This window comes from Copadichromis virginalis, linkage group LG5 (genome assembly GCF_057382275.1).
Source record: "Copadichromis virginalis isolate Kocher_CV1m ecotype Utaka linkage group LG5, C_Virginalis_male_GT1.1, whole genome shotgun sequence".
NCBI lineage: Eukaryota > Metazoa > Chordata > Actinopteri > Cichliformes > Cichlidae > Copadichromis > Copadichromis virginalis.
Genome location: NC_140622.1, coordinates 38,626,097 through 38,638,505, shown reverse-complemented (window position 1 = coordinate 38,638,505; position 12,409 = coordinate 38,626,097). Strand labels below are relative to the sequence as shown.

The window sequence follows — 12,409 nt, the reverse complement described above, 5'->3', positions numbered from 1 at the left end:
CACTTGCAGCCCACGTCACCCCTACTTGGGGCGTGTATATTGACATGAAGAAATATAGTACAATTTGACCCTTGAAGTTATTTATTTATTTATTTATTTATTTATTGTTAGGGTGCAATAAGTGCAATGTTAAAATAAGTTCCTTAAAAAGCAAAAAATGATTTTATATGAAAGCAATATGAGCAGAGAGTACAAACATGTTGAGGGATTGGCTGTGTTAGTTCAGTGAGAGTTATTTGTAAAGAAAACAGTTTTCACTAGCAGTCAAAAATCACTTATTTCTGCATTTTTATGTTGTTAAATAAATATAACAGAAATGCTGCCACGTGTCTGGCCAGAAAGAGAGTACCAATTTGTTTATTTGGCAGTTCAATGAAAGGCTTCAGTTAGTTAATAGTGAGGGAAGAAATGCGTTCACCTTTGCAATTTTATCTTGTTATACAATATTTGAAATTCAAAAACAAACTAAACACTACATTTTCTAAGATATTTGTGTGTTTTCTTGTTTGTTTGTTTTTGTACTCCTAGAACACTAAAGTGCTCTCCAATAAGATGACAATGCCAGCAGTGGCCTACAGCTTTAAGACCCCTGATCTAAAGAATAAAGATATGTACGCATCAAAAACACAAGCGATAATTTAAAAAAATCTAAAATGTCAGTTGATTAATTTTCAGACGGCATTTTATGCTTGTTATTGTATTATTTGTGTGAACCTATTTTAATGATCCCAACTTGATCAGGAAAAAAGTAAATTTATATTTTTAAACCGAGTCAATTTTGTTTTGATAAAACAAACGCAGGGTTAGCGGAAGCGCAGTGGTTCACTGTGTACGGCTTTTTGTTTTGATCCCATTCAAATAGCCTCCGGATGAAAACAACTATAGGACAATAAATGTTCCGCTTTGTGTGCTTACTCTGTTTGTGAGAGTGTGTTTCAAATGTAAAATGAATCATCAGTTGACATCAAGCAAGCGTGTAAAAAGATATCACATGCACCAAAAATTATCTATCTATCTATCTGGACTTTTGGTTCCCTCCCACCTTCCTTCACGTTTGGAGACTTGATTTCCCGTCGTGCACCTCGCAGGGCGGACAGCGCTTCCTTGTCAAGATGGCGGCTCCCTTGACTCTGCTGTTGATTGTGGCCGTTACGATCCGTGCCGCTTTGTTCCGGTCCAGTTTGGCGGAGCTGATTGCAGAGAGGGTGGAGGTGGTGTCGCCGATAACCGCCTGGAAGAGAGGTAAGCGCGGGTTCAGCGGTTTAGAGCCGCTGCGTTCCGTTCACGTCCGGGTCCCCTCACCTCTCTCTCATCCGCGCTGTTATCCGGTAACTCGGTCAAACCGGTTCAGCTGCAAAAATCAGAAGCTGAGACTCAAATTCAGAAAGTTCGGTGATGTTTTACTGACATTAAGCTAACAACGGACACGTTTTACTTTCTGTAGGGGAAGTGTTTCTTTGCTATTTCCAATGAATGGAGCTCAGTGGTTGTTTCTCTGTCAAACATCCATCGACCACCAATAATAATGACGACCAGAGTCTCTGCCAGCGGCTGAACAAAGATCTGCACAGTCTCTAGTATTTGTGGACCCCCTGTAAATGACCCCCCTCCTATGAGCCACATTCGTTTCCACGGGGTTATTTGCGCATAGTAAAGTAGACGTTACACCTGTAAAACATCTGGCTGACGTGTATAGTGTGTGTATAATGTTACATCAGCAAGTGTTTAAAAATTAATTTCCACAGCTACAGCCAATTTAAAATCACTACTTAGCCTAACAGGCACATGTCCCCCTGCCTTCAGGACCTGCTTGCTGTGAGGTGATGGTGCTAACAATTGCACCACCGTGCAGACACCCTAATTTGGACAAAAGTATACAAACAGACTGAAATATGTGCACCCCCATGAATATTTGTTTAATTGCCCCTTAGCAACTGACTACCTCTTCTGTAATCATTGATTTATGAGGGCTCAAAAGTGATGGAGAAAATGCACATACCCCTGCCCCATGTGCTTCGATGGCCAGTAAATATCTGAGAATAATTAATGTACAAAAAAAATCTACTGGTTCACAGTGGGAGGCACTCACTGATTTGACTTTATTATTTGACAAATTTGTATCAGCTTTCCATTAGTTACCACAGACAAAGATTTTGTTTTAGATGAATTTGTGAAATATTAGTGGACTGTGTTTAAGTTTCCATTTAGCATATTATGACACGGTACCTGACAGGAGCCTGAGGTGCAGGTTTGCAGTCAATCTGAGGTTTTTCTGTAAAACACAAAACATGACCAACGTGCTGTGAGACTCGCACAGAAACACTTTGTGCATTTTTCATTACTCAGTTGTAACTGGAAGCTCTGGAACTGTTACTGTCAAGAGGAGGCATTCAAAGACAACAGCCCAGTGCTAATAAAAAATATTAAAAGTTGGAGATTTTAACAGAATTTATGATTTTGGCTTCTAACGATAGTGGAATAGAGAAAAATTAGTTTACAATGTCACTTCACTCTCGAAATTTCAGACCAAATTCACCAAGTTGAAGTTCCATAAATGCAAAAATAAACATTTTCCACAGTGACCAAAATAATTGTGGTTGTGATTTTTATTGTAATATAGCAGTTTTAATAAAACTGTTTCTCTGTTTGCTGTTTCTTTGCAGTTGTTGAAGGTTTGGCTCTGCTTGATTTGGGGGTTTCACCATATTCTGGAGATGTTTTCCACGAGGTGAATCTCTCTCTAACACAAACACCTTTTACAAAGTCTGAGTGAACACTGAATGTATATTTGTACATTAACCTGAAAATAATCGGAAAATATGAAGGAGATGGTCTGGAAAACAAAGATGAAACATTCTAGATTCTCCTTATTTCTTGGTGAACCATCACAGTGGAGGGGATTAGAGACACAGGCAACATTTCTAGAAACTTCTTTCAACAAAAGGTCAGATTTCCACTGAAGCAGCATTCAGATAACACCCAGGTGAAAACTTTGCTTACTAAGCAGCTGTGTAATAGCAAGAACTTCATCATCAGAACAAAGTGAGAGTGTCAGAGTCAGATCTTCTGAGTGAGGAGGGGCCTCCTTAGAGTCGGGCCATGGCTGGACCAAAGGTTTCTAAGAGATTAAATAGATACTCTAAAACATCCAGAGCAGGGTAGGGTGAGCACATCAAACTTTGTTCACAGATAATCAACAAACACAAAATGTATTATATCAAGATCACAAGAATCAATCAGCTGCCTGTTTGTAGACTCAAAGGATGAGTAGCATCTGTAAACCACCTCTCGAATGTCACATTCACACCAACAAAGTGCTGGTGCTCAGTCTAAAACCAGTTCCATGCATTTCCAGGTGCCGTGTTGGTGGAAAACGGACAATAAATGTCTTATTTAATTATATAGACGTGCTGGGATGTTTCATTTGTTCCTGGTTCTTGATTTTTCCATGACATGCTTGCACCTCATAGGTGGTGTATTTCTACAACTGAGATCTGAGTCAGCAGAAAATTATTTAATGTGTCTGAAATCCACAAATGAGGCATGTTGATGTTTAGATGTTCATGTTGAATTCTCCTTCTGCTCTGATCCTTTCAGACTCCTCTCATCATCTACATGTTTCACTTTTTGGTGGACTACGCAGAGATCACATTTATGGTGAGTCTGAATACAAAACATCATTTTGAAGCATTTTTTTTCTTTGGGGGCAGTCTCATTACTGGAGAGGGACGGCTGAGGTGGAGCGGACTTGTGCAGAGGATGGATAGGGAATATGGGTCTTGGCCAAGAGCTGCCAGGTGGGAGGAAAAGAGGAAGGACACAGAGAAGATTCAGAGATGTAGTGAGGGAGGATGTTAGTGATCGAGTGACATGGAGGCAGATGATTGTGACAACCCCTAAAGAAGAAGGAGATTAAAATCTGAAGTGTGATCAAATTGATTGTAAAGCCACACACAAACCTCAAACCTTTTTGAGGCTGATGTTGATGAGAGCTGGTTCTCTGAGCACAACCCAGAACCTGAACGGCAGGTTTCAGTGTCAATCCACAGTTTTAAAGTCCAAAGGCATCAGCAGAGACACCAGGAGCGTGCTCGATGTTCGATGCCCACAGCATTATACATGAATTCATAAACCAGGATTCATCGTTAATGCAAAGGTTTAATGTGATTCCCAGTAACATCTGAGAGACCAGATTCAGCCCTGAAGTAGAGTGTCTCCACTCTCACCAAGAAAACAAGAGCTTCATGGCCACACTAATACGATCTTCACTTATCATGAGCCGCGTTCACCACATTAACCTCCTCGCTACTTTCCATAAAATAGAGATTTTGGGGTGGAGGGCACAGTGGAGGACACCCAGCTCTTATCACAGAGGACCAGGCACAAGGGTCAGAACAGATTTCCCTCAGAGCTTCTTGAAAATAGCAGACATCAGAGTGAGATGACCTTGAAGTGGAAATGCAGCAAATGTTAAATCAGGCATACTTCATTTTACCGTTTCTGTCTCCTCAGCTGGCCGACGTGATCACCGCTGTGGCTCTTTACATGGCAGTGAAGGAGTACAACAAACAAGTGGTGAGAACACATCAAAATACACAGTTTAAATACTTTTGTGTAGAGAAGTAGGGTTGGCCTAAACTCCCAAACCCCGTCTCTAATAATGAACAGGAGTAACTTCAGCTCACGTGTTCTGTGTGAGACCTTTGTGTTTGGGGCTCTGTGTGTCTGCATCTGTTTCTTTTTCATATATTTGTCTTTGATGCCATTTCAGTTCAGAAAGCAGAAGTTTGCTTTGGAGGCCGACCGATACCCCATGGACTCTCTGGAGCTCATCAGAAGCCCCAAAGAAATGTACTACGTCCCTCTGAAAGTAGCCATGTTGTAAGTACCATCACTCATACTGCACACAAGTCGCACCTATAGAAATTCTCTCCTGCCAGATTCAGCTTCTTAAATTTCATCTTCTTACCCAGAATAACAAAGGTGTCACCACTCGGGCTCTTCCAGCTGCGAAGTTTATTATTTATTCTTGAGGCGACTGTTGTTGTGATTCGATGCTGTATAAATAAAACTGAATTGAATTCGGGGTCTAAAATGAATTCATATAAACTTGCTCAATTACAGTGAACACCATCACTCACCCACAAAACACAAAAATTCAGTCTCCACAAAAATGTCCAAACGATCCCGGATGAGCCCCCACTTATGTCCCAACTCAAAAGCCAAAACATAAATAAGGAGACGAACACCAGAATGTCAGTGAGAAAGAGGTTTATCTTGGCTAAAGTGGCTGCTACCACCCAGGCAAAGACTAGTGAGCCTCCCTAAAAGCCTGCTGCAGGTATGCTTTCATCCACACCTGACTAAGTGTGGTCAGTTAGCACCAGCTGAACACACTGAGGAGATTAGGGGCTGCAGAGGGACGTAACAATGACTAGATTATAAAATAATGATCATTTCCAGTTGATAAGAATCACGTTTTAGCCTCTCAAGTTGTGAATGTTGTAAATAGCTGTGAGGAAAAGCTTCATCCAGACGATTGATAAAATTTCAGTATCACCTTGTGGAGGAGAACGCTTCACCTTCTCCGCTCTGAGGTTAAATTTGAGAAAATCCAGGGAAAACGGACAACGCACTGTATCTCCTGAAAATTCTCCTGTTTGTTTTCAGTTTATTTACTTATTTAGTTACTAATAATTGTTCTTTGCTTCTTTTCGCACAGTTACCTGCTGAACCCGTTCACCATCTTATCCTGTGTCGCCAAGTCGACTTGTGGCCTGAACAACGCCGTGCTCGCCCTCTTCTTCCTCTCCACAATAAAAGGTACACTTCAGATCTTCGTCTCGTGTTTGTGTCCGAGCAGGAAGTGACTGTTTCCTGCTGATCCCATTCGTTGGCTCTGCTGAAGCTTTTTTTTTAATTACATCAGAGGAACGTGAATCACTTTGCTTTTATTTAAATGTCGTTTTTTAGAAGTTTGCTGTGGTTTTATCAGGTTCTAAAAAATTTGCCTTCTCTTTGTTTTTTCAGGAAATGTCTTACTGAGTGCCATATTCCTCTGCTTGGCCACTTATCAGTCCATCTATCCCATCACCCTGTGCGCTCCTGCCATGCTGTATTTTATGCAGGTTTGTCATCTATGAATGGAAGCAGATATTTCATTGTTTTAAATGTTTTATTTTCTCTCTGCTCTCACTTTTCTTTTGTCTTTTCCTTTGCTTGTTTGTTTCCGTTCCTTCGAGCATCATTGCTGGGATTTATCCACCTCCCTGTCTCTGCTCTTCCAGCGTCAGTACATCCCAGTGAATTTCCGTCGGGTCAGCTTCTGGTGGTTCATCGTGCAGTATCTCTTCATGTACCTCGGCAGCTTGTTTGTCCTCATCTGTCTCTCCTTTTTCCTGCTCGGCTCCTGGGACTACCTGCCCTCCGTCTACGGCTTCATGTGAGTAAAGAAAAGAAACGGCGGGGCTGAGGAGCTTTGTCTTCGTGTAGTTTCTCTCAGGCACGCGTTCCCGAGTTTGTGGCAAAAGTGCTGAAGACAAGAAAGATAAAAATGAGTGAATTTGGCCTCACTCGGGATTATTCATGTCTCAGACAGCCAGTCGTAGACTGTGCTAAAATCCAAACCTCACCAGCTCTTAAAGCCATCCGAGAGTCGACAAAATCCAAGCTGCTCCTCAAAGTCGAGCACCTTGACCTAAAGCAGCAGTTAGAACCACCCAAGAGAGCAGGAGAGGAGCTGGAAGCCATGAATTGGCATAAAATAAAAGCACCGATGTCTCTGTTGTGTTGAAGTAAATTCTCATGTGAGGTTTTAAGATTTGATCAGTTCATTGGTTTGTTGATTTGAGGATTTTTGGCTTTTGTCAGAAAAAATTTAGATGAATGAGGTTATTATCTTTTCTACAGTAAATTAGAAATGGCAACCGTGGAAAACCCCAGATATACTCTAGAGCAGCCATGCAGAAACACAAGAGTGCCGCGGCCCACAGAGCTCATCTTAAATCTTCACTCTAAACAAATTGTTAGAGAAAGTCATGTTTACGTAAAAATTTTCTCCAAAAACATAAAGCACACAGGCTGTTGGCTTTAAATTGTTAATGCTACACAGTCATGTGCAAAGTGTTAAGGACAGTGTGTGACCCACCTGTCACACACTTCAGCAATACATTTAGGTCAGAGTAACGAGTAATATCACAAACTAACCACTTGATTCCCCTTTTATATAAATATCTTTTTATAAATATGTAGATGACATGCATACTTGTACATACAAACTGAATTTCTGTTACTGTGGTCCAGCTGCAGGACCTTAGTGGCCCACAAGGGGTACCCAGCCCACACTTTAGGAACCACTCTTCTAAAGTATATCTAGCTTAATTTACTAGATAAACCCTCTCCAGCTGCCTGGATAGACTGCAGGAGGCAGCACAGGATAATCACTGTTAGCAATGCGATGTAATGAACTGCACTGCTTACACATCAGCGTTGCATCAGACACACACCTCTGTCAGCACCTCTGAGCTGCCATGCATAAGAGAAAATATCTCATGGTGTTGCATCAGCAGGAGGAAGAAACTGTCCATATTTGCGCAAAACGTCCAACTTTTTTATTGCATAATTACTCCACCAGAGGGCGCTGTGAAGCTTATTTATTTTCACTGTTCAGTTCCAATGAGTGCGTGTGATGTTTGAAGACAGAATAAACTCTGTAAGTGTGTCTGCATCTCTAATGGGACTGTTTTCTCTCCCTCCAGTCTCTCGGTTCCTGACCTCACTCCGAACATCGGCCTCTTCTGGTATTTCTTTGCCGAGATGTTTGAACATTTCCGCCTCTTCTTCCTCTGCGTCTTCCAGATTAATGTTTTCTTCTACACCATCCCTCTGTCCATCAAACTAAAGTAAGTCCAGCACCTCATTCTCACGTTAAAGGTCCTTCCAAGTTGACACAGTTTTTTTTTTTTTCCTGTTTAATAACCTAAACCTGAGTAAAACCACAACATGATGTATCATCTGTGTTCGTGTGTGTGCTGCAGGGAGCATCCCGTCTTCCTGATCTTCATGCAGTTAGCTGTGATCTCCATCTTTAAGTCGTACCCCACTGTGGGAGACGTTGCACTCTATCTGGCCTTCCTTCCTGTCTGGAGTCACCTGCACAGATGTGAGTGGGGGGGGGGGACCTGACAACATTTCCACTCAGAGTCTGTGCTCTTACAGATCCTGGTTAAAGTATCATCACATAAAAAAAATGTTTTGAATATTTACCTTAAATTTATGTTGTCTGGGGTCAGAAGCACTGCCGATCAGTGAGAGTAAAAAAACATAGAAACAAAGTCTCTGAAACACTGTAGAATAAATATGAAATAATAATACAGGATGAAATTAAAAAGATCTTTAAGACTGATTGGTCAGAGATTTTTCATCAGCTCCAAACTGTCCTCAAATGAAAGTCCTGATTTTTCTCTTGTAGCATCTTAAAGCTTCATTAATTCATGTTTTTGATTTGATTTATCAGTAATTATATGTCTTTGTTCCTGTTCAGTCCTGAGGAACATCTTCCTGGTGTCCTGTGTCTTGCTGGCCTGTTCGGCTCTGTTCCCGGTTCTCTGGCACCTCTGGATCTACGCCGGCAGCGCCAACTCCAACTTCTACTACGCCATAACTCTGCTCTTCAACGTGGCGCAGGTAGGATGGTGTGCATGTGAGCCAGGGGGGCAGAGTTAATGCTGTTTATTTATTTAGTTAAAGATAAATGCAATAACGCTGTTAAATGAAGTTTCATCCATTTTTAGATTTGGGATTTTTTTTTTTTTGTTTCAATATCACGTCTTCTTTCAAAGTGGCAGTAAAGAAAATCTTATTTACAAGAGGCAGTCTGTAAGAAGAATCCCCCCCGATAGTGCAGTCTCAGTGTCCTGATATAAATATATGTCCCCTTCAGATCCTGCTGGTGTCAGATTATTTCTATGCCTTCTTGAGGAGAGAGCACCACCTCACCAACGGGCTGTACCTGAAGAGGAAGGACGGCTCTGAGGCGACGCTGATTCTCAAATAAAACGCACCCGTGTTTGCACTCAAGGGAGGAATAAACTCGTCTTCTTTTTATCCTCAGAGGGAACAAACAAAAACTGAAGGAGGGTAAAAGACTTTCAGACCTCCTGTGGTCCTCAAACAGATCAAAACGGCACACGCAGAACGTGCGCACGGTACAGCGTCACATGCAAACAATAGCACTGCAACATACAACATGACAGACGTGTGGGATGTCGACACGTGGCTTACTCTGAAGCCTCACCTCCACCTGTAACCTCCACCTGTGGTTACTTCCTGTAAGCCACTCTGGAAAAGTTTATTTTTTGATGCTTTGTTGTTCTTGCAGCTCCAGGTTTTATTTTAAAGCACCAGCTGTCGCGCTGAAGGAAAAACCTCTTTTATTTGATCATTCTCGCCCACGTGCACGTTTCCCTAATTGCCTTTTTGTTAAAAGTGGCATCTGTCGTGGCAGAGGAGAAAGAAAAAGCTGTTTTTAAGAGCTTAGAAACCTTTAGTTTCTCACCAGTTTAACAGTGTTTGCCTTTTACAGTCTGCTCTTCAGTTCTCGTTTACCTAAAGTCATCTAAAGTAAAAACCAGTTCAACCTCATTGTGTTGCAGAACACTACTTGAGATTTTGATCAGAAACTGGAAAGTTTTTCTGGCGAGAAGCTGCGTTTGTCAAACATCAGATAATAACAACTACCGAGCAGGAAACGAAGACTGCAGTGAATGTGTTGACAACTGAGTCGCTCGAGTTTGGCATGTTTGGAGAGCAGAAACAGATAATCATCATTAAGCTTCGGTGGAGGGTTGGAGACTGGTCCCAGGAAGAACACACATAATAATGGATCCAAATATTTATGATGGTTTTGGTTGTAGATTTAAATATCACAGAGGAGCGGAGTCTGAAATGTAAAGGGCCTTTCTTCTTCTTCTTCTTCTTCTTCTTGTTTTGGACCAAGTTAAAGCTGCAGTGAGCTCGTGTTTTCCACTTTCATATAATTCACCAAATGAATGCCTGCTTTACTCGTATTTCTGCATGTCATCAAGGTTATTTATTTAGATCAAATTTGTAATTAACATTAAAATATGAACTCTGATGTCTGTTTGGTGAATATTAAGGTACCAACAGGCAAAAAAGTGTCAAATGGTTAATTAGTTATATTTAAAAAGTAAATTAAAACCAGCTGTTTTATTTTCCATCTTTATGTCCTTTATATTTACCATATTGACGTATGAGTGGAGTCAATCTGAACATCTTCGCAGATGAAAGGACGACTACATGCATGTTTATAAGACAGTGTCTCAAATCCACTCTACACACTCGTTCTGTAACAGTTCCTCTAATGTCCACTAGAGTCTGGCGGTAATGAGTCAGTCCCCATAGGCTCCCATGTTAAAATGTCCAGCTTTACAGCACAAATAAAAATGCTTACAGACAAGTGCATCCATGGTTTTGGCTAACTAGTTTCCTCCTTCATAAGGTGTTTGTATTTTTAATGACTCGTCTGTTTAATTTTTATTTGGCTTAAAGTTTGATGCTGTTGCTGCTTTCACTCTCAGGCAGGTAGAGTTACAGGCGTCACCTCGGCTAACTGAGTCTGAACCGGACCTTTCGACTGTGTTTGTGCTGTTGGTGCCTTGTGGAGCAAGGAGCAAGTGTGCTTCAGCGTTGGTGAATGAAATACTAATATCTGCCTGTACTAAGCACTAATTAGCAGGTACGAGTGTCTGAGAAACTGCACTCGGTTTCTGAATGAAGTTGTTCTTTTTGTTCAAAGGTTTTTGTCAAACTGAACACTGATTCAGTCACTTTGCTGGTGTGACTTCACTACAAACTCAGACTCAGCTCAGAAACCGTGTATGGTGGAATTGGGACATGAAATCAAAGTTTTGTTTTCTGTTCATTGATGATTTCTCGTTGTAACATGAAATAATTTTATCGGCACCTGTGAACAACCATGTTTGCTTTCAGTAGATGTTGGGAAACATGCAGTTACATTAAAAATGAAAAACATCCTGTGTTTGTGTCTGTAAACTGCACCCACTCACTGCCCAGTAACATGCCAACAGTCTGTTTGTTTTGGGCAAATAGCAACTGTTTTAATGCCAATGATTCATTTTTGGTGTATTTATTTGCTGCACTGAAACATTTGCTCAGATTTTGTTTCGTGAAAAAGGATCTCTGTGTTGTTTTGATACTGCGTGTATGTACGAGTTTGATTAAAGTTCAGGGTTTATAAGGGCCGACGTTACGTTTGATCCGTGATTGTCATAAATGTTGATTAATAAACTCCGGGTGCTGGTTTAGACTCGTCTATTCTATTTCTCCATGCTGGTGTTTTCACACTGATTTGGTGCCAGATTACTAAATTTGAAAAACAAAAGTCTGCACATGCAGGGGGCAGGTGGAGGCCCAAAACTCACGTTGGGCTAAAATAAATACTGACAGCTGATATTCAAAGTTCAGCCAATAAACCAGTTAAGGAATCTACAATGAGACTTTGGGTTTCCACAAAGCAGAGAGAACTCTTCAGGTGACTCCAGTGTAAGTTCTACAATAATCTGTGGATTCTTGGTACCCAGCAGAAAGCTGCAGCCACTTTATCCGGGGCTTTCTAATCTTTTGGCTTCAGTTCAGAATTCTGACCTCATGCGGCTCTAGAGATAAATGAGCAGGTGCTTGAGAAACACTTGGAACCTTGGAGAGCAGAGTCCTTAGATTTGATTTAGGATTAGTTAGGATCTTTCTGATAGAAATCAAAAATCCCACAGAAAAACATCCACACCACATGATTGTGCAGCCGTGTCTGACTGTAGCTATGTTACGAAAGAGATTATCTTTGGTGTGTGAACTGTGGTTCAGTCATGTTTTTCCTTCTTATAATCTTTGGTCTAACCTTTTAACTCATGCTTTTTTTTTCCATCCCACTGACCATTGAAATTATAGTTGGGGATGTATTCATTTAGATATGAAGACAGGAGTTCCAAAATAACTGAGTGGTGAGATCTTGTTTCTCAGTGAAAGCTATTAGACCAAGTGGACTTCCGATATATCCTAAGGAGCATAGATATTTTTATTTTTATCACCCCAAAAACTTACCTTTGCATTGCTATTGTGGTCTACTTATGAAAATTAATGAAAAATAATTAATAATACCAGGGCCTCGGGAAAAAAAAAAGAGGCAGGCAACTGGGGATGCTGAAGATCTGAAAGAGGAAGAGCGTTTTTCCCAGGTGGACCAAAGAGTGGAGAGAATAAAGCAAACACAAAGGGAAATGTAACATCATCTTATATCTGAGTTGGGATTTGCTGATATAAACACACAGTCTCACATCCACACCTACATCCTGTTTAGAATCACCAGTTAAAC

General features: G+C 41.0%; 1 protein-coding gene across 1 annotated transcript; it reads left to right on the top strand.

Annotated features, from left to right (window-relative positions):
* The first annotated feature begins 944 nt into the window (after window positions 1-944).
* Window positions 945-10,477, top strand: pigu (phosphatidylinositol glycan anchor biosynthesis, class U). The gene is made up of 12 exons (XM_085457731.1): window positions 945-1,242; window positions 2,664-2,728; window positions 3,598-3,657; window positions 4,513-4,575; window positions 4,772-4,881; window positions 5,723-5,823; window positions 6,031-6,128; window positions 6,288-6,442; window positions 7,758-7,901; window positions 8,037-8,161; window positions 8,543-8,685; window positions 8,942-10,477. The coding sequence occupies exons 1-12, from the start codon at window positions 1,113-1,115 to the stop codon at window positions 9,053-9,055; spliced, it is 1,308 nt and encodes a 435-aa protein (XP_085313857.1). The 5' UTR covers window positions 945-1,112; the 3' UTR covers window positions 9,056-10,477.
* The last annotated feature ends 1,932 nt before the right edge of the window (window positions 10,478-12,409 follow it).